The sequence below is a fragment of the Rhamphochromis longiceps genome, linkage group LG7, assembly GCF_057381845.1.
Source record: "Rhamphochromis longiceps isolate RC_006_pf linkage group LG7, R_longiceps_female_GT1.1, whole genome shotgun sequence".
Lineage (NCBI taxonomy): Eukaryota > Metazoa > Chordata > Actinopteri > Cichliformes > Cichlidae > Rhamphochromis > Rhamphochromis longiceps.
Genome location: NC_140563.1, coordinates 30,834,412 through 30,857,009, shown reverse-complemented (window position 1 = coordinate 30,857,009; position 22,598 = coordinate 30,834,412). Strand labels below are relative to the sequence as shown.

General features: G+C 40.7%; 1 protein-coding gene across 1 annotated transcript in view; it reads left to right on the top strand.

Moving 5' to 3' along the window:
• pip5kl1 (phosphatidylinositol-4-phosphate 5-kinase-like 1) overlaps positions 1-22,148 on the top strand; it is a 51,046-nt gene extending 28,898 nt beyond the window's left edge. Inside the window, exons 4-9 of the mRNA XM_085413329.1 lie at positions 4,891-5,015; positions 7,726-7,760; positions 7,854-7,909; positions 8,259-8,371; positions 8,552-8,714; positions 18,517-22,148. Coding sequence (XP_085269455.1) covers positions 4,891-5,015; positions 7,726-7,760; positions 7,854-7,909; positions 8,259-8,371; positions 8,552-8,714; positions 18,517-18,958 — 934 coding nt within the window. The 3' untranslated portion in view covers positions 18,959-22,148. The remainder of the gene's footprint in view (positions 1-4,890; positions 5,016-7,725; positions 7,761-7,853; positions 7,910-8,258; positions 8,372-8,551; positions 8,715-18,516) is intronic.
• Positions 22,149-22,598: the final 450 nt, after the last annotated feature.

Sequence of the window (22,598 nt, the reverse complement as noted above, 5' to 3'; positions counted from 1 at the left end):
ACTCTGGTTTAGCACAAATATTATAAGATAGCAGAAATACAATTATATAGCAGAAATGCTATATTTAGAAAGAAAAATATAATATAGTAGAAATAGTATGATTTAGCAGAAATACTACAATATAGCATAATAACAATGATTTAGAACAAATACTATGATTGAGCAGAATAGTTATAACTTAAGTGAAAATACTGGAAAACTAAAATGACAAGCTGAGAAAAAAACAGAACATGGTTAAGCTGTCTCAAAACTAATTATTGTTCAACTGTGGGGAAAAAAAGAAATACAAATAAATAAATACAGAAATGTAAAGAGAGAGACACACACACAGGGTCTATGCCAGTCAAACAATGAGATGCTGCCCTAAAGAGGGTCTTTCTCTCTCTCTCTCTCTCTGTCTCTGTCTCTCTCACACACACACACACACACACACACACACAGGGAGAGAAGCAAGTTTCTAGGTCAGTCAAGCAGCCTGGGAGCTGGTAAATTTGAATCCACCAATCAGAGAGGCTGTAAACTTTTCCCGCCAAAACAGGTGCACACACGCAGCACAGAGACAGGATTTTTGTAGTCTATTTCTCATAGTGAGGATTCCCCTCAAACAAATGACCATAATTTCCTAACCGTAGGGGCAAGAACTGTCATTTTTACACAGTTTTGTTCAGAAGAGATGGGGCAATCGTCAAGTGTTGACAATTTATCATTAAAATATGAATTTTTAGAGATATATGATATGGATGACGGGTTGGTTTAGAAGCCACGAAGGCCCCAATATGCAAATTTGAATGCCTCAGCCCACATATATGATTGGCTGGCTGGGAAGCCGTGGAGGCCCTGATATGTAAATTTGAATGTCTCAGGCCTCACAGAGGATTGGCTGCCTGGGGAACTGGCAGTAATATATGGAAATAGTATGCTTAAGCATAAATACTACATTTAGTAGAAATACTATATTTTAGCACAAATACTATAAAAAGCAGAATTACTAAAATTTAGCAGATATACTATATTAAGCACAAATCTTATAAAAAGCAGAAATAGTATGATTAAGCATAAATACTACATTTAGTAGAAATACTATGTTTTAGCACAAATACTATAAAAAGCAGAAATACTATATTAAGCAATATAAATATCCTATAAAAATCCTATAAAAATCCTATAAAAAGCAAACAGCTGCACGCAGCACAGAGAGACACAGGATTTTTGCAGTCTATTTCTCATAATGACGACTCCCCTCAAACAAATGACCATAATTTCCTAACCGTAGGGGCTAGAACGGTCATTCTTACACCGTTTTGTTCAGAAGAGATGGGGGAATCTTAAAGTGTTGACAATTTATCATTAAAATATGAATTATTAAAGATATTTGACTTCTAATGCACCATAACTGAGCAGAGCAAAGCAAAAACTGCCTTGACTTGCCCTCAAACAACGCTTTCTAACTCTAAATCTATTTGGAGTATCAATATCATTCTTTCTCTGTAAGAGACAGCAGGCTTTGGTGAACAATCATGGAAATTTTCAGGTCTCTGTGGAAATTCATTAAAAAGATATGACGAGAGAAATAAGTGGTTCATTTCCAGAGTTTGAAATCTGAAGAAATCTGAGCGAAGGACGAATTTCCTACCCTCAAACAAGTCTAACTCATTTCAGAACGGTAATAGGTGAGAAAATAATTCTTGAATTGTGAGCGTCAGGAGTGTCTGAAGATATACTGGGACAAGCCTTATGTCTTAACTTTGCTTCATTAAGGAGATATGACGATTCGAATATGCCTCTCATTACAGAAATCAAGCGGTGATTTTGAACAAACTCTCCATTGACTTTCTATGGAGAGTTTTGCGACTTTGTGTTGGTCTGAGGAGATTTGCCAAAATTCTATAAATCCCACAACAATGATAGTGACATTTTCGGAAAGCCAGCAAAAATACCTACGTTTTGATGTATAATTTGTGGAAGTTGAGTGGAAATTGAGCAAGTAGCAAGAAGTTGTTCGGACATGAAAAGAAGACTGCAAAATCTTCAGTGGCACACTGGAAGCCAAGTGCAATAGCAACCATAACAACGCATGTATTTTGTGAAAAATCACAATTTTGCAACTGAAAACGTTAAGAGGCATAAAAGTAAAACGGTAAAAGATTTGAAAAAGCTGATTTATACCTGAATAGCCCAATAATTTGAGAACAATTTAAAGTTTGAATGGTTGTTCTACGTGAAAATATGAGGAAGTAGTTAAGTTTCAAAAACAAGAACATTTTAGCAGAATTGCAGAAGTTTCCCATTCATTTCAATGGGACAAATTAAGCTTAATATTTTAAAAAGTATAATAGTGAAAAATACCAAAAGACATAGCACACATTAGCAGAAGTAGCAGAATAGTTTAAAATTTGAACAGTGAAAATCGGCTGAAAATTGTGGAAGTAGTTAAGTGCCAAAAAGTGTACGGAAGTATCAAGAGGAACTCAATATGTGTGCTTAAAGCATCCACACAATAAATAAAGTCAAAGACTAGCAGTCCTGTTGCTCTATTTTCACCTGTAAAGCAGGAGTGCGGTAGGCGGAGGTTTACCCTGGTGCAGGTGTGCCGCGGCGGTCAGTGGAAGAATCCGCGAGTTTCTCTGTGAATTTCTCATTACGTCGTTGCGCACTCGGTGCTTGCTTGGAAGTTTAGGGTTTTTTTCACTGTAAAAAGAAGTTTTCTTCCCACGCACATTGGACGGTAATGTTTTTGTCACTTTTTATGGAATCAAACTTAAAGTGAGGTCAGTACTTCCACGCTTTAAACGCTGCACGGTCATACTCTCTCCCGCACTCGATATATTATCCACTGTTGATCTGCACACAGCTGTTGTCACGAACGCCGCACTTGCCTACGTCACTGTCATGAGACATTCTCGCAAAAAAATCACAGTTTTAGTAACGCAGTAACGCAGCGGGAAAGTAACGGTAATCTAATTACCGTTTTTGTCATAGTAATCCCTTACTTTACTCGTTACTTGAAAAAAGTCATCGGATTACAGTAACGCGTTACAAGTAACGCGTTACTGTAATGCGATTTACTTGCATCTATTTGAAAGAGTGAGTGTAAACACCAGAGGTGGGACCAAGTCATTGTTTTGCAAGTCTCAAGTAAGTCTCAAGTCTTTATCCTCAAGTCTCAAGTCAAGTCTCAAGTAATGTCAGGCAAGTCAGAGTCGAGTCTCAAGTCACTGGTGTAAAAGTCCGAGTCAAGTCACAAGTCTGAAACTTTGAATTTCAAGTCCTTTCGAGTCTTTAAAAAAAAAAAACGAAAAAATAATGTTGCAGTTATGCTAAATGTAAATATTAGACCATGTAATTTTAAAATCTGTGTTTTTCTCAACACATGACAAAATAGTGAACTTAGAAAATATACACAAATTGTGAAATTGCACCTCTTTAAAATGCAGCTCAATTAAACCTAGCTCCAAGAATAATTTTCACCGACAGTTCTGAGATAAGCTGCATGTTATTCTTGGATGCGGTTGTAGGACCAGCTTTAAAATCGCATGACAAAAATATCATACACATTAAAAAAAACTGTATCACCAACGTAGCCTGGACAAGATTTGCTAGTTAGATGAAGTCAGCTATCTCATCTTAGCATATTTATATGCATATTTATAATCATACGGTTCTTGGAGTGAGTGCATACACTCATGAAGTTTAGTAACTTCAGGTCACTGCAACAAGCCCAGGTACAGTTTACCGACAGATGGGTGCAGGACCTTGAAATGCACCGTGTAGAACGAAAGACCATCGTACGTATCATAAGTTTACCAGTCTCACAAATTGTCGTCATAAATACACATTCCTTAACTGTTTATTAATAGGACCTTTGAGCTCAACGGTAATTAATTAGTAGTGGAAATAATTTCTGGTACCCATCACAGAAATGTAGCAGTGACAACAATATTGTATGCTGTAATCGTACTGGGCAATTAGTGATACAAAAAACCTGTTTTATCCTGTGAATAAAAGTATATGTTTTTGTCAATGTACCATAATAACAGAAGCGAAACGCAATATTGTGTCAGGACAATTCACTATTTATGCACAATAAACAAAGGAGCATAGCGCGACAATTTCTGTTCAGCGCCAGACTTGCTTGTAACCTATATCACTAATTATGTTATGAAAATGACGTATTAAGTACTAAAAAACACTGACCTTCGTGTAAATGCTTGGAGCAGACTAACCTGTGAGCTGGAGTGTTCTGGGACGTTATATTTGGTCTTTGAATGGCTGCAATCCAGGCCATCCGTCGTCTTTGTTACTTCGGAAACATGGCTTGAACAATTTCTCTTCAACGACGTAATCCGATAACAACCGATCTCTTTACCCGTCGGCTTCCCGTGGCTGTCATGCGACCGGCTATTGCAGTTAATAATACAGCGGCTTCTTGACATTTTTGTGTTTCTTTTTATCGCTGTATAACTGATTTTAATTGAAAGCCTGCGTGCGCTAGTACCGCTTGCCACGAGTTCCCAGAATCCTTTGCGGTTCTACCCGTGAATGACGTCACATTTTCAATCTCTATATAATATGCATGTTAAATTTTATATTTGGGGTAAAATATCAAGTCTTTTCAAGTAAACCGGTTCAAGTCCAAATCAAGTCCCAAGTCATTGGTGTAAAAGTCCAAGTCAAGTCACAAGTCTTAGAACATTTTTTCAAGTCAAGTCTAAAGTCATAAAATTAATGACTCGAGTCTGACTCGAGTCCAAGTCATGTGACTCGAGTCCACACCTCTGGTAAACACACACAAAAAATTATTTTATGTGCTGTTACAAGTAATGTGTTACTGCCCATCTCTGGTCACTGATAAGAGAGAGATATACTGACACCGTGTTTTTCAACTTTTAGGAATGATAAACGCTTCTTCTTAAAGACTCAGAACAAAAGGGAAATTAAGTTCCTTCTGGGCAACCTGAAGATCTACATGGAGCACCTGAGGAAATACCCACATTCACTGCTGGTCAAGTTTTTAGGTACCACACACACAGACTGAGAAATATCTCTGTACATCACTCACAATCCCCAGGGTCCGGTCAACCCTCCACATTAGACTGGATGCTTCTGTTCACAGTGTTACAGTATAGTGGGCACATTTTAAGAGTCCAGAGTCTGGCTGGCTCAGATGCTGGCAGTTCTCACTGCAGTCTACCGGTAGCGTCTCCTTTTAGGCCAGGATAGACGAATGTCACCGAGCAGTGACTAAGTTTGTGGTAAAAGGCTTGCCCCCGATTTTCGGTAAGTGAATGTGTTTAATTGTAGGCAGGGACATTACTGGATATTCTTGTGTAATTGCTACAGAATAATGGTAAATGGCCTGTATTTATATAGCGCTTTACTAGTCAAAAATAAACCTGCCCCGGGGCCTACCACAGCACTTTCACACCTGTGCCATGATACACAAATAATAAAATGCCATCTTGGATGACATTTACCCTGCACTCGTCCTTTGTATATCTTGGCACAGGCATAATATCTCTGTGGTAGTCCTATCAGAGCAGAAAACACTTGAAGCACACCTACAGCTTTCTGATGAATGATCCCTTTTTTCAGTGCAATGTTAAACAAACTCTGCAGGGGAAATTCCACCGAAAGCCTTTTACCTTCACAATGACACATTGCAGTTTGATTTTTACCTCGTTGAAATTGCAGCAACAATTAAACAACAGAAATTAGCTCCCTATAATAAATACACCAAACAGTGGGCGAGTGAAAAGCAACAGAAATTAGCTCCCTATTATAAATACACCAAACAGTGGGCGAGTGAAAAGCAGAGGCCTGTGCTATGCAGAAGACGTGTGTAGGAAGTCACTTCAGGTTTAAACTTGGCTGGTTTTGATCACTGGTTCCCGTCTTATCTTGCTGCTGATGCATGCCTAACATGCTCTGGAGCAGATTACGTTCGAGACAACAGATCAGCACGAACAAAACCAAAACCAACCCAGCAACTCCACAGAAAGTGGTGTGGCGTATTGCAAGGGGCATAAAATCCCTTCAGCGTGCAGACAGTAAGAAGGTGTGAAGTCTGTCTGTAGTGAATGAAAATGAGTACAATTATGAATTAGTAGAATCAACTTTATTGATTTTTCCCCTGTTAGCTTCAATTTGAAAAGTACTTTATTACTGAACATTGTGATTACTGGAACTGTCAGCTTAAACAGCTGTGATTTTTGCTGCCCTTCTTTTCTGGTTAAAAAAAGGTTTATAGAAGTTTGTTTTCCAGTGTTATGGAGCAAAGCTCTTAAAGTTTACACAAAGTCCTGTGAATCCTTTTCCTTTCACTCGTACTGTGCTGCTTTGTCTGCAGTAGCTGTCACTTTCAGCGTATCATGTGTTTGACCTCTTCTGATTTTTCTAATATTAGTTTTATCCTCTTTTGTCCATGTATCTGATTGCACACATGTTAAAAATTTGTATCTTATCTTAGGTTTGTGATTAATTGGCTTCATAAATACGATATTTATCATCTGTTGAGCCCACTAGTTTCCATTATTGTGCTGCTTTTAACTTGTATTAACAAAAGAGGTCAGCTAGCTTCTTATTGTTTTAGGATCTCATGAGAAATGAAAGGAACTTCGTTTTTGGGTAGGACCTCTTTGTTCATAATTTTAAATATCAAGCACTTTTCTATGCAAACATAGCCAGTAAGAAGTGCCTGGAAAATAAAATAATGAAAGCAATTTCAAAATAAAAGAGAAAGTGATTAAAAATGAAACTTAAAAAAAAACCAAAACGATTTTTGTAACTAGTGAAAACACCAAAACTGAGAGAAATGTCAGCCTTCAATGATCGACCTAGACTGAACGCTCAGAGGGGAAATGTATGGAGCCCTGAAAGGCGAATGAGAAGAACAATCCATGTGTTATTACTCGTGTAACATTGGCTCTTTTTACTTGTATGAGTAACTTAAACTTTAATAATACTGCAGTACAGAACTTCAGTGAATAATTGAAGAACAGATTATGACAAACACATTTTTATGAACAATCCCTCGGATGAATGCGACTTGTCACCAATTCCATGCACCAACACAAAACATGGAAAACAAGGACAGTGCCCTCGGATTGGCAGACTAAGGTGGTGAACCAAGGGATCATAAACCTCAGCCTCCATAGGGAAGCTACACCACTGTCCTGGTATGTCTAAGTATCACAAGTATTGGATGTTATCGTACGTGTATTTCTGGTGGACTCTCTTTCTGTTTTACCTAGAGTTGTGATTTGCATCTCATGGTGGTTTTGTCTTTATCTCCTGTTACCTCTGGCTCTCTTCCACTGCATGTCTTTCCTCCTCTCACCCCACCCGGTCACCACAGATGGCCGCCCCTCCCTGAGCCTGGTTCTGCTGGAGGTTTCTTCCTGTTAAAAAGATGTTTTTCGTTCCCACTGTCGCCAAACTGCTTGCTCATAGGGGAGCAAGGATAATCCATATGATCGTTGGGTTTTTCTCTGTATGTATTATTGTAGGGTCTACCTTACAAAATAAAGCACCTTATTGTGATTTGGGGCTGTATAAATAAAACTGAATTAAACTGAATTGAACAGGTGACAGCGAGTTCTCATTTGCAATAAACCGTAGAGTAGGTTTTAGAGTAAGAGGTTTTATGTTGCAAATCCCACATCCCACTTAAAATAAATCCCACTTAAAATAAATGTCTCAATTAAGTAACTGGTTGCTTGTTTTTAGGTGTTCACAGGATCCAAATCCCACAAAGACGAAAGGTACAGATACATTTTACACCTGTTCAGTTCTGTTGAGAATTACAATGTGAAACAAAGGATTATAAAGTACTTTTTCCCATTTATCTGTTCCAGAAGTTCTTCATTGTCATGCAAAGTGTGTTTTATCCAGATGATCGCATCAATGCCAGGTAAGCTTGGAAGGATGTCCTTTACAAGCATCCATATGCGACAAGTTGAAGTTGACTATTGCTCAGGAACTGCAAACCTTCCGATCTCTTACAAACAGACTAGCACATGCTTGCATGGCTTTGGATGCTGATGCGACAGGTGCTGTCCGTGACTCTCTTGTGACTTTTTTTTCACGCTTGCACTTTTTAGACATTTACTTTGTAGTGCCTTCTATGCATTATGTACCAGGGATTGGGTTCACCTATACCAGGTGAACCTTGTTCCTGGAACTTTTGGGTCACGTTTCGATGGTCCAAGCCTCTAGCAGAACCTTGAAAACATCCAGTTATGCCTTTTTTGTGTTGTCAGGTATGACATTAAGGGCTGTGAGGTGAGTCGCTGGACAGAGCCTGCACCAGAGGGAAGCCACATCATCGTGGTTCTCAAAGACCTCAACTTCGAGGGCCAGTTCATCACTCTGGGTAAGAGCATTTATGTATTCAGGGTATAAGTTCAAAAGGTAGCATTATTGCACCTTCTTCCAGGCCTGTCACTGCAGTATCTCACTGCAAATGTCATGTCCATGTGCCGGAGTAACAATTAAATACCAGTTTTTGTGTCAGTATTGTGTTTTTCGAGCTGTGCGTTGTTTAATTGTTTAGACCAGCAGCGTTCCTGGCTCCTGCGACAGGTGGAAATTGACACACACTTCCTTCGCCAGCTCAACGTGTTGGACTACAGCCTTCTCCTGGCTCATCAGCCCCTACACCATGACGAGCGCCACCAGGGCCTCTCCTTTGCTACGCTCATCGTAAGAGCAAAAAAGTACGTTTTAGTACCCTGATTTTCATTTTTGTTGCATTTAGAGAGTTCTGATTGCGTATTAATTTTGGGAGGATTCCAGCAATTTTAAAACACTGAAAAGTGATGAACTGCTTCAATTCTTCATGATTCAACAAGGTGTTAGAAACATTCCTCTGAGACTTTGGTCCATATTGACATCACACATCACACAGTTGCTGCAGCTTCAATCCAAATGTCACAGCAGAAACCAAACTTCATCGAACCACGCAACGTTTTTCTATCCAAGCATGAAACCTGGTGTGCTCTCCTGCTGCTGCATCTGCTTCAAGATTCAACATGTGTGTTCAGAGAGGGTTTTTTTTTTTTGTTTTGTTTATTTGGGGTTTTTTTTTTTTTTTTTTTTTTGTTGCCTTCCTATCAGGTCAAAGCAGTCTGGCAATTCTCTTTTGTCAGCCTCATTAACAGGACATGTTTATCCAGAGAACTGCCTGGCACTTGATATTTTCTCTCTCTTCTCAGACTATTCTCTGTAAACTCTAGATATGGTTGTACGGGAAAATCTCAGCAGCTAAGCAGTTTCTGAAACTCTCAGATCAGCCGGTCTGGCACTAATGGCACTGCCTCATTCAAATTCCCTATCCTGATGCTTGGTTTAATCTTCAAAAGGTTTACGTGCCTAAATGCACAGAATTTCTGCCATGTGAGTTGCAAATTAAACATTTTTTAAACATGGCTGTTAAAATGTTGGGTAACGCGTTGTGAGAATTGCACTGCATCACTGTTTTAGGAAACCTGAGACTTCTGTCTCAGCCAGTGCTCTTTGAACTAACAACCACAGAAAGTACAGAGAGCCTCACCAGCAGACTGGGTTTGGTTTGTTTCTTTGCTGACATTACAATAAATATAGATAAATCTCTTAACACCAGATTTATCCATACAATAACAAATACCTGCAGTCATGACAACATGCAAGCATGGAGAAAGTGAAAGCACAGCATGACATCATTATGATCTTTAAGGTGTATGAAACAAAAGCTCCAAATGAACACGAACACAAAAACACAAACACAAACGTGTTTTAAAATCCAGCTGCTGTATTAACAAGGTTAACTCAGCAGATGGAGCACTAAAGACAAAATAAGAGAAAACAATCAGAAACAACTCGCTGGCCGAATGGTTTTTTTTTTCATTCCTAAAATAAAAGTGGAACATCAGGAGCATCAGACACCTCGTCCTAAGCCAGAAATTGTAATTTCCATTAGTGTGTGACGCATGCTGCTTCATCACTCACTCACATCCAGAGCAGTGGGCTGGGCTCCCAGACTAAGCTTCCTGCATAGGGTCCTGTTGCAGAATTCCTCCACTTAAGTTTTTTTTTTTTTCACTCTGCTTTAAATTAGAAGAAAACTGAGTCATTACTGGTTTTGTTCAGTTACAGACTGTAGACACAGCTTCAGGCGAATATAAAATTCAGACACTGAGTCATGGTTGCCTTTTTGTTTTTGGCCCACGATATGCTTGATATCTGGCTTCAATTCAAGCACAAGCCCTGAATCACAGAATAATATAATGCATGTGGAGCTCAAATATTTACACTGAATATTTTGTATTTGAATTGCATGCAAACTATTTAGCTACCCCTTGATATGTATCTAACTGTTATACAGTGGGGCAAAAAAGTATTTAGTCAGCCACCGATTGTGCAAGTTCCCCCACCTAAAATGATGACAGAGGTCAGTAATTTGCACCAGAGGTACACTTCAACTGTGAGAGACAGAATGTGAAAAACAAATCAATGAATTCACATGGTAGGATTTGTAAAGCATTTATTCGTAAATCAGGGTGGAAAATAAGTATTTGGTCACCTCAAACAAGGAAAATCTCTGGCTCTCACAGACCTGTAACGTCTTCTGTAAGAAGCTTTTCTGTCCCCCACTCGTTACCTGTATGAATGGCACCTGTTTGAACTCATCATCTGTATAAAAGACACCTGTCCACAGCCTCAAACAGTCAGACTCCAAACTCCGCCATGGCCAAGACCAAAGAGCTTTCGAAGGACACCAGGAAAAGTATTGTAGACCTGCACCAGACTGGGAAGAGTGAATCTACAATAGGCAAGCAGCTTGGTGTGAAAAAATCAACTGTGGGAGCAATCATCAGAAAATGGAAGACATACAAGACCACTGATAATCTCCCTCGATCTGGGGCTCCACGCAAGATCTCATCCCGTGGGGTCAAAATGATCATGAGAACGGTGAGCAAAGATCCCAGAACCACACGGGGGGACCTGGTGAATGAGCTGCAGAGAGCTGGGACCAAAGTAACAAAGGTCACCATCAGTAACACACTACAACAGCAGGGAATCAAATCCCGCAGTGCCAGACGTGTTCCGCTGCTGAAGCCAGTGCATGTCCAGGCCCGTCTGAAGTTTGCCAGAGAGCACATGGATGATACAGCAGAGGATTGGGAGAATGTCATGTGGTCAGATGAAACCAAAGTAGAACGTTTTGGTATAAACTCAACTCGTCGTGTTTGGAGGAAGAAGAATACTGAGTTGCATCCCAAGAACACCATACCTACTGTGAAGCATGGGGGTGGAAACATCATGCTATGGGGCTGTTTTTCTGCCAAGGGGACAGGACGACTGATCCGTGTTAAGGACAGAATGAATGGGGCCATGTATCGTGAGATTTTGAGCCAAAACCTCCTTCCATCAGTGAGAACTTTGAAGATGAAACGAGGCTGGGTCTTCCAACATGACAATGATCCAAAACACACCGCCCGGGCAACAAAGGAGTGGCTCCGTAAGAAGCATTTGAAAGTCCTGGAGTGGCCTAGCCAGTCTCCAGACCTCAACCCCATAGAAAATCTGGGGCGGGAGTTGAAAGTCCGTGTTGCTCGGCGACAGCCCCAAAACATCACTGCTCTCGAGAAGATCTGCATGGAGGAATGGGCCAAAATACCAGCTACTGTGTGTGCAAACCTGGTAAAGACCTATAGTAAACGTTTGACCTCTGTTATTGCCAACAAAGGTTATGTTACAAAGTATTGAGTTGTATTTTTGTTATTGACCAAATACTTATTTTCCACCCTGATTTACGAATAAATTCTTTACAAATCCTACCATGTGGATTCATGGATTTTTTTTTCACATTCTGTCTCTCACAGTTGAAGTGTACCTCTGGTGCAAATTACTGACCTCTGTCATCATTTTAGGTGGGGGAACTTGCACAATCGGTGGCTGACTAAATACTTTTTTGCCCCACTGTATTTCATTTATTTGGGTTTATTAGAGTTGTTATTTGTATATTTAGGTTTCTCAAATCAATGTGCGTGCCTAATAAGAATTATAATAAATATTTTGATGTCCATTAGTAGAAATGGGCCTTCATGGTCAGTGTCTGAGGTCTTCTTCCCCAAGCTATAAAGCCTGCTTCATTTAGCCCTGTAAAGTCTGACTGATATGCCTCTAAGCTCTTTGTTGCTTTTCTCTTGAACATATGTTTGCATGATGATATAGAGCCAATATTCTAACTAATAATTAAACTTTTTGTAATTAAAATAAACAAGGGTTAGTTAGATTTAATTCCTGGTTGAATTTATAACTTTACTCGCTTAGAAAGAAATTAACAGATTCTAACTTTTATGGTACTTTAATTTTAATGGAGAGAGACAGGATATCAAAAATACCAAAAAGCCAGAAAAAAAAACCTATTACATAAACATTATAAATTGATTTGCATGTCATTGAGTGGCTCATCCAAATTTCAATTCGTCATGTTCCTAAAGCACCCCTGTCATTCCAACCTCTCCAACACTGTGATAAAGACCAAAGAGCTGACAAAGGGAGTCAGGGACAAGACTGTAGACATGCTTAAGGCTGGAAGGGGGGGGAAAGGGCCATCAGCAAGAAGCTTGGTGCCGAGGTGACGAGTATTGATCCGATTATACGGTAATGGAAGAAATATGAAATGACCATTAGTGGCCCTGGGTCTGGAATGTCATGCAAGATTTTGCCTCATGAAGGGAAGATGATCTTTAAAAGGTGGTGGATGACCCAAAACCTAATGACAGGAACTTGTTAATGATCAGGTGACCACCTACACTAAATGCCTTACCTCTGTGCTTGTCAACAAGGGTTTCTGCACTACTTCTGTGGTGAATCTTTGTAGACCTTGCAACGTAACTGACATTAATAGCTGACACCATTACCAGGATTCATGCTTTTCTGTGATGTTTTATGTGTTAATTACTTTGTGGTTGTGTCCCACAGCTTCATCTGTCCTTATACTAAAGTGATGACTCTTATTCTCTCACTGATAAAATTAAAAGCTGCAATGAGAAAGTAGCCTGAAATCCACAGCAGCAATCGACAGTACTGAAAAGCAGTTATATTTCCACAGCAATGCACGTCAGCTTTAGTGTATGTTAAGTGACAGGATTACAGAGGCCTCTGTGTTTTTGATGTACCTGTGGTCTGTAAGTCCTCAGTGGTGGACTCTGCTCTTCAGGTGATTTGTTTGCATTTATAAAATGTTTTTTAGTGACTTAGCAATCAAAAATATAATCATTCTACCTAAAATACATTAGAAACATGACGTTTTGGTTTACCATGTGAGTGGTAAACCAAATGCCTTACCAGCCCCAACCCTAAACCCAAATCAATATTAAAAAGCATTTTTAGTAACTAATTAGGTATGTAATCTCTGCATACCAGCCCCAACAGTAGTTTCTAAATCTGTTGGAAACTCCGTCATCAGTCTCTCCTGACATTTTTTCCAAAGCTGGTAGGGTTTGGTGTGTTTTACCGCAGCTGTTTAAGCCCTGACTACAAAGCACCATATAAAAGATTTGATAAAGCCAACTTTTAGTCAAGACCTCAACTATAAAAACAGAAATTAGCATAGCTTCCAAAGAAACTGTGAATGCATAAATGTCTTAAAGTTAAATCAAAACCAACAGGTCATTAGCAGCTCATTTGCAGTTAAAGTTAGAGCTAGGGTTACGTTCAGTTTTTTCTTTTCAGTTTCTGAAATTGGCACCAGTGTCCAGTTTTTGAAATATAAATAGCTGCAAGTGCACAATCACGACTGTGTGTCTCATTTAGACACTCAGACACTGAGCCATGTGCTAATTGCACACATTTCTGCATCTCTGCCATTCAAAGAGACTGTGTATATAGTTTATTGTGTGAATGCCGTGAGGCCCGGGTTCAAATCCTGCTTATGGCAACAATTTTTTCAGTTAACAGTTCAACCTTTTTAACTCTTTTCAACATAAATTTCAGCTTCTTCACCCCTTTGCAGCACAAATTCCAGATTCTTCAGCTGTTTTCAGCAAAACCCTCAGCTTCTTTACCTCTTTTCAGCACAAAGTTCTGCTTCTTTACACCTTTTCAGAAGAAACTTTTGCTTCTTTACCTCTTTTCAGCAGAAGTTTCAGCTTCTTGGCCTGTTTTCAGCAGAACTTTCAGTATCCTCATCTCTTTTTAGCAGAACGTTCAACAGGTTCACCTCTTTTCAGCAGACAGTTCAGCTTTTCCCACCTCTTTTCAGCACAAATCTAAGCCTCTTCTGCTCTTTTCAGCAGAATTTTCAGTTTCTCCATCTCTTTTTTGCTGAAAATTCAGCTTTTTCACCTCTTTTCAGCACAAATTTCAGTTTCTTCACTGCTTTTGAGCACAAAGTTCTGCTTCTTCACCTCTTTTCAGCACAATTCAGCTTCTTCTGCACAGTGCGCATTTTTTCTCTCATCATATCGTTGCTTGGGAGTAGAACTGGTTTGGCTTACTGGGATGAGTAGCCGCTGTGAGACCCAGTGGCGAAGTTTCGAATCCTACCTGTGGGGGTTGCCGCACATCTTCCCTGCTTGCATGCACACTGCTTTCTTATCACTCTGCAGTATACCCTTTCAAATACAGCCATCTTCAGCAAGCACTTCAGCTTCTACACCTCTGTTCAGCAGATAATTCTGCTTCTTCAGCTGTTTAGCAGATTCCACTACATGGCATTCACACTTTCGCAGGAAATGCAACTGTTTCTAGTTTTATGTAATATTCAGTACTGAACTTAAAACTTTTCAAGGAATCAATTTATCATTCAGTGTTTTCATAAAAGCCTTATTTTTACACAAACGAGGTTTAAGGCCTGGAGACGTTTGAAGCTTTTTGTCCTCCACAATGGAAAATGGCTAAAAATAAAAAGCCACTTTAGCCACCTCCTAATTTTATTAATTCTGTGCTCAGCTTTGAGTCTCTAACATCATTAAAACATAGCTGCTACTGCTCATTTTACATTTTTCGCTTGTGTTTTCACTCTTTCCCAACATGCTCAAATCTCTAGATTCATATATGTCCAAATTCCTTTGGAAAAATATGCCCCCACGTATAAGCTTAAAAACACTACAAAAGACCAAGGATAAAGGAGGATTAGAACTACCTAACTTTCAGCACTACTTCTTAGCCAACAGGCTTCAGTTTATCTCAGGATGGCTAAAACATACCTTCTTAGATGAACCTTGGCTAGATGTAGAAAAAGCACTTTACAATAATCTAGAGATTTCAGATCTACCATTTATCAGCTCAAACATCCAACGACATGAATGCTTCAAAAGCGTCAACATCGGCTCTTCTCTGACAGCATGGTGGGAGTTTCTAAAAATAACGGAGTCTTCATTAATCCCATGCAAACGTACACCTATCTGGAATAACCCTGACATATTACAAAACAATAATATGATAAACTTTTCAGATTGGAGTGGTAAAGGAATCAAATATGTAGAACATATACTAGAAGGAACAGAATTTATTTCATTTGACAGACTAGTTACACAATATGGGATCAACAAGAAAAGATTTTTAGAATATCAACAAATTAAATCCATAATAAACTACAAACACCACCAAGTGTGGTTCAGTTTCTTACTCTTAAAACCCCCAAATTACTATCCAAAATATACAGAATGCTTTCTAAAACAGATGAATCAATATCACTTCCTATGGCAAAATGGGAAGCGGATTTATCAGTTAACTTAGACCAAAACTTCTGGTCTCAGATTTGCTTAAAAACCTTTCATCTAATCAGAAATCCCAGAAATCGCTGCTGCACTGGGCCCCAGTCTGGATGGGCCTGGGCCCACTTTCCCTGGCGGGTCGCGGAGTATGGGGGTGCCTACTGGGGTCAGCGGGGGAGCTGACCCCAGCTCCACCACAACCACCGACACATGCAGGGCCTTGGAGTAGGGGTGTGTCACCAGCGTGCAGAGGAGGCATCCCCCCCCTCTGTCCCCTTCTGGCTGCCTCTGCCTCAATTTTATCCCACAACTCAGACATTCACATTACTCACACTCTCATTACACATACATATAGGATCTTGGGGGTGGACACGCTACACGGAATCCAAATTATCATCAGGGTGTACACCTCACCCCTGGCGTCGTTGCCCACCTCTCAATTTTAAATACACGTAGACATTGAGGGCTAGCAGGAGGGGCTATGCGCTTACCTGCTGCTCTCTGGCAGGTAGCTCCATGCCCACCTCTCAATTTTAAATACACGTAGACATTGAGGGCTAGCAGGAGGGGCTATGCGCTTACCTGCTGCTCTCTGGCAGGTAGCTCCATGCCCTCCTGGGTTTTAAATGCACTTTAGAACACACATACATCAACACTACAATGAGCGGGTGGAGGGAGGTTTGGAGTCTTCTCTCACCCCCGTTCTCTGCGGCCTGCTGAAGCGGGGGGGCTAGAAGGAGGACTTGGTCGTCCGACTGCGGTCTGGAGTGTGGGGCCTCCCTGCTGCTGCGGAGTCGGGGCGGTCTGCTTCTCCCCACCGCAGGGAAAAGGGTAACACTACCTGGGTCTGGGTGCAGTCCCCCCCTCCAGGGGCAAGGGTACCTAGACCCGGTTTGTAGAGTACGCTTGGGGAGTGTGATCGTGTGTACAGCGTCTCTTTATATCTGTCTCCACGTTGGTTGAGTGTGGAGTAAGTGCATATGAGAGCATGAGGGTGGGAATGGATGTTTGTATCTGTGTGTGCCTGTATGTCTGTGTCTTTATGTCAGGTTGGGTATCAGACGCCATCTCTCTGGGGACATCTCAGGCCCTCCAAGGTTTGGAGGCCTATCTCCCCCCACCACTTCCCCTGCCGGTGGCAGACTCCCTCAGACATCAGTTCGTTGTGTCTGGGGATGGGCGTCCGGGTACACACCGGCTCACTCCTTGGCGGCTGCTTATCAGGGCCTGGAGCCTGGGGCTCGCTTGGGCCACTTTGGAGGTGGGGTGCCCCCGGCCTCTCGGCCTGGGGCTCGGTCACTCAGGCACAGCTGGCTGCCGTCGGAGCTCACGGGCGCGTCACTGCAACCCGCCCTGGCTTCTGCTCCGCGGCTACTGAGTGAGCCCTCATCTGGGACTCTCCTCAGCTCTTTCTGGGACAGTGGCGCGGCTGCCCCTCTGTTGGTCTTCCTTGGTCTCTTGTGTTCTGGGGGCCTCTGGATGTCTGGAGTTTTGATCTCCTCCATACCTGCTTCATGCCCTGGAGGACGGGGCTGTGGCCCCCCCACACCCTCTAGCAGATCATTACATGAAGGAACCTTTTAAAAAAACAAGCGCGTCCATGCTCACAGGTATGCTCACAGGTGTACACACAGGTGATCACACCCACAAACTGCACCCTTTTTGGCTCCTACCTCAAAGCCCACTGTGTTCTGTTGATCTTATGTGCTGCACAATAATGTTTAATATTTAGTATTTACTGTCATATTCCCATATATCATTGTGATGTTGTTTATTCTATTACTCTCGTTTTCTTCTGCTTGTTTTCTTTTTTCTTTCTCAACAGGTGATCCAGGTGATCGATAGATGTATTTTTTTTTCTGCCCATTCTGTTGGTTTTTGTTTTTTGCCCTTCTCCCCCGTCCCTCTTCTCAGCTGTTTTTCTTTCCCTCTTTCTTTCTCCCCTTCTTTCCCCCAGTCAAGTCTTTCCCGTATTCAGCAAGTGAAAATAAAATAAACAATAAAAGGTGAATCAAATGGACCATTACGGCAAGGCTGGGATGGTCAGTTTGGTAAAGTAAATCCGTTGGGCATCTTTCTTTGCCTTTAGACAATAATTCTGATGGCAAAAGAGCCAAACGGGACAGGCAAAAAAAAAAAAACCATGCTCAAATTTAATTCGGTTCCCTGTCTCTCTGTGCACCTTGCCATTTTGTGTGAAAATTCCATTAGATCAGGATTTCTGACTCAGACTATCCTGTCTGGCACCACCAACCACACCAAGTTCCAAGTCAATTTAATAAGCCCTTTTTTCCATTCTGATGTTCAACCAGCAGTCGTTTCAACCATGTCCACACGCCTTAGTGCATTCTTCTATAGGAGTGGTGGATGAAATATTTGCCTTTACCATCTTGACACCCATTAGGCCAGCAGTAACCAGTGTGGAATTTTAGGGTTGCTCTGGGTTGCTTTTATTTAGGCTCATTTCTCAGAAACCAAAAGATATTACCTTTCAGATTTTTGACTATATATTCTCTTAACATATTTTCTTTTTAACTGTTTCAAATTTGAATAAATATTATAAAAAATGGTAGACTGTAACCTAACCCAAGCCCCAGGCTTAACCCTAAATGAGTCATCAGTTACCTGGTGTTCAGAAATTAATGCATGAGTATAATGGCGTGGGAATTCAATGTGTATATTCAGTCTGGATTCACTTGGTGCCCTAAACTCTGTTGTAATCTGTCTAGACCGGACTGAAAGGATTACAAAAGGGTCAATTAGGGTGTCCGTTTCAGTGACTCATTCTCATCTGTATGGCTTTTCTTTTCAGGTCTGTGAATCCAGGCTCCAGTCCACTCCATATGAATGCAGCCACAGTTCCCGGAGCAGTCGTGGACGAGGACCCTGCCCTATCCTTATCTGAAACAGACAGCGGCTTAAAGACACCACACTCTCAAGCTGCATCAAGGAGCAGCTCTCCTCGAACATGTGCAAAGGATGCTGGGCCAGCAAGCGCCGAGGCTGAGCTGCAAGACTTCCAAGCCCAAAACCGACGTTTGCTGCCAAACTTAAAGAATCCTCTTCACATCATTGATGGCCCCGAGCAGCGCTACTTTGTCGGCATCATTGACATTTTCACAGTTTACAGTTTTAAGAAGAGGCTGGAGCATTTGTGGAAGAGGTTGAGGCACCCCGGTCGGTCCTTCTCAACCGTCAGTCCACAGACTTACTGCCTCAGGCTGTGTCAGTGGGTGCAAGACCACACCAAGTAGAGCCTGAACAAGAGGTGGAAACTCATTTCCACTTCTCACCTGCAAGTCCAAATAACCAAAGTTCAAACGCATGGCGTAAAGCACGTTTCCTCTCAAACCTTCTCATCATAAGAACTTCAGACATTAAATGTGGGCCTCACCTCTGAGCCTTTAGCAGATACCAAAATGATTTTTGCACACACATAAATTAGATTTTGTAGAAAATGGATGGATGGCTGATTACGAAACAATGCAATGAAACAGGCTGTACGCAAATAGGAATTTCATTATTTATTTGAACATTTTTTTGGATTGGATTACTTCTTTATACTTCCTTAACCTGCCAAATAGTTTTAAGACAAGTATGCGTTTCAGCCCACTGTGTTCAAATTTTAGAATTATATTCTGGATTTGACGCTTCAAGCTGAATGTTTGGGGTATCTTAGCTTGCTATGACCATGAGTCTGAGCCGAAAACTCTGTATTTGGGCCCACCCTAACGCATAAGCTGCTTTATTCTACATTTTGACTCTGAGTGGGACCATAATTTACAGACTAAACACCAAGTTGTGTTCAAAATGGCTTAAATTGAGTGACTCTGACCACAAACACATCAAGAAAGTGATTAGAGAAGTCGTGAATCCAAAACAACACAGGGTTATTTTCTGATTTCTCTTCTATACATTCATACTTCTTTTTGCAACCAGAGGGTTTTAAAAGTAATGCAGGTGTAAGGCCTTTAATACACAGAGACTGTGATGTCCTCTATCCAGCTGTTATTGTTTCTATCCACTTCTTCTTCTGTTACTGCTAATGCTACCTCAGAAAGACTAATTTAAATACATGGGTGCATTAAAGGGTTAAATAAATACTTGTTTTGTGTTTTGCAAACCAGTGAGTTTGTGAAGCAAATATATTTGCAGCACAGGGAGCCTCATTCCTCAAGATCACATACATGTTCTAGCATCATGGAATAAAGCTGACTTGCAATCTTTTTTCTTTTTAATATATTTTCATTCTTATTGACTTCTGTAATGTACAGGGTGAACCTACAGCCATGGACCTTCTGTTTTTCCCCATCTACAGGGTGGGCCATTTATATTATATATAATAAAATGGGCCACCTTCTAAATTGCCACCATGGTCACCACCCATCTTGAGGAGTTTGCCCCCTCACATATACTAATGTGCCACAAACAGGACTTTAATATCACCAACCATTCCCATTTTATTATATATAATATAAATGGTTCACCCTGTAGATGGGGGAACAACAGAAGGTCCATGGCTGTAGGTTCACCCTGTACATTACAGAAGTCAATAAGAATGAAAATATATTAAAAAGAAAAAAGACCTACAGCCATGTAGGTTCATGTCATCTTACCCTTAGATTTGAAAAAACATTTGAGAGAAACAAATTAAAAACAGGTAATTGAATTTTCTCTATAAATTATATTGTTCATGAGTGTGCTTGCATTTCTCAGCAAAACATTTTTTTTCTCCTAACTCAGCTACGCCTATGCAGGGCCAACCCAAATACGCAGGGCAAAGCTGCTCTGCAATCAAAGTCCACTCGAAAATCATTCCCCATGTGCCTTGAAAACCTCTGTACTGACGTCTTTGAGTAAACTGAATCCAAATTTCCATTTTGGAACAACGACACCCGAATAAATGAAAGCATAGGGTGATGTTAGAGAGCTAATAGCAAAAGAGCTTAGTGTAACTTCCAGAAAACCACTGCTGTTATTAACATCCATTAAATTAACTGCAGTTAATAATCTGGTGTTTCCAACCAATGCCAATGACTTGAACAAACCATTGTTTGATAAAGTGGAAGTAAAAGTGCTACAGGAATCTGATAAACTGACTGGAAGTTTCTGGCACTGAAAGCAAAGTGAAAATGCCTTAAAAATAAATAGATGGAGGAAAAAAAGGAATAAAAAGATTTTTTTTAAAAAGTTAAATAATTTAATAGATGGGTTTATTAAACCCTTGTGGGGATAGGTTAATTGGAAAATCCAAATTGCCATTCGGTGTGATTGTGCGAGTGAATGTGAGCGCGAATGGTTGTCTGTCTGTGTGTTGGCCCTGCGACAGACTGGCGACCTGTCCAGGGTGTACCCCGCCTCTCGCCCTATGACAGCTGGGATAGGCTCCAGCGCCCCCCGCGACCCTGAAAAGGAGAAGCGTAAGCGAATGGATGGATGATGGGTTTATTAAACAGCTAAATTAATTGAAAGTGCAGCAAGCAGTAAAAAAATGAGGCAAATTAATATTTTATGTAATCACCTTGTAATCACCTTGACACCTATTTAGGGCTCTGTGCTTTTAATCTTCTCTTGGCTGCACATTCTCTTTGTATGGCTCTGTTTGCATTTAGTGTTGTGATGTTGAATACATTCGTGATTCTTTCTCTGACAATACAAAGATCTCACAAATGCATGAAGGATTTAATGTGTGCAAATAAAATTAAATAAAAATGAAGACATGGGCAGCAGTAATTCACCCAATGCAAACATACAAAACAAAAAACAATAATTTCCTTTCCCACAGAAAGAAGTAAAGTGTGCCCACTGAGTAGATGGGGAAGAGCAAAAAATAAATAAATACAGGAAGAAGAAACTTGACTGGATCACAATTGCACCATAAATTAACTGTTCCGGAGTTCAACTGTAACCAGATCAAGACCACCTACTCCGAAGGCTTTCAATGTGGTTGTTTTAGTCCACACCCAAGTTTGATTAGCATGTTGGTATCTGCACAAACTAACTGCACCATGGGACAAAATGATTGAGAGTTTGAAGTAAACAGTGCAATGCCTCATTAAAGGTGGAGAAACACCACCCTTACTTCAAAATGCTTCTCACCAAAGTCACTGACAAAAAAAAAAAACCTAAACAGTTATTTTGGCTACGTTCTTTCTGTGCATCTTTGCCAAAGTAAACCAGCTTCTGTTTCTGACCATGTAGCGTTACAGAGCAGTCACAGACTCAGGGGTTTAAAATGTGGCCGTATCTATTGAGAGGTCACTTGCGAGTTTGCGAAATCCTGGGTGACACTTTATAATATGACCCGACAGTAAGGGCATTATTCCCCTATAATTAAACAGACTTTAGTTGTTTTATTTTATTTATTTATGCATTTTATTTGAGTTTCAATGTAGGTTGTGCCTAAATATTTTACAGGGAAGGAAATACAAGGTATAGCGTGAGTTATTTGAAGTACAGGGTGGGCCATTTATATGGATACACCGTAATAACATGGGAATGGTTGGTGATATTAAAGTCCTGTTTGTGGCACATTAGTATATGTGAGGGGGCAAACTCCTCAAGATGGGTGATGACCATGGTGGCCATTTAGAAGTCGGCCATCTTGGATAAAACTTTTGTTTTTTCAAAAGGAAGAGGGCCATGTGACACATCAAACTTATTGGTAATGTCACAAGAAAAACAATGGTGTGCTTGGTTTCAACGAAAATGCGCCCGACGTCAGGGGTGAGCCATGGCTTCCAGCGGAGTTCCTCCTCCAGCTGGACAAAGGCTGCTCGGCGTCGCTCCTGAAGTTCGATGTCTGCTGGGTCCATAATATGGTCGCGATCTTCTGTCAAGTGAAGGCTGTGTGCAGGCAGGAAAAAGACCCAAAATGCAGACTCACGGAAACAA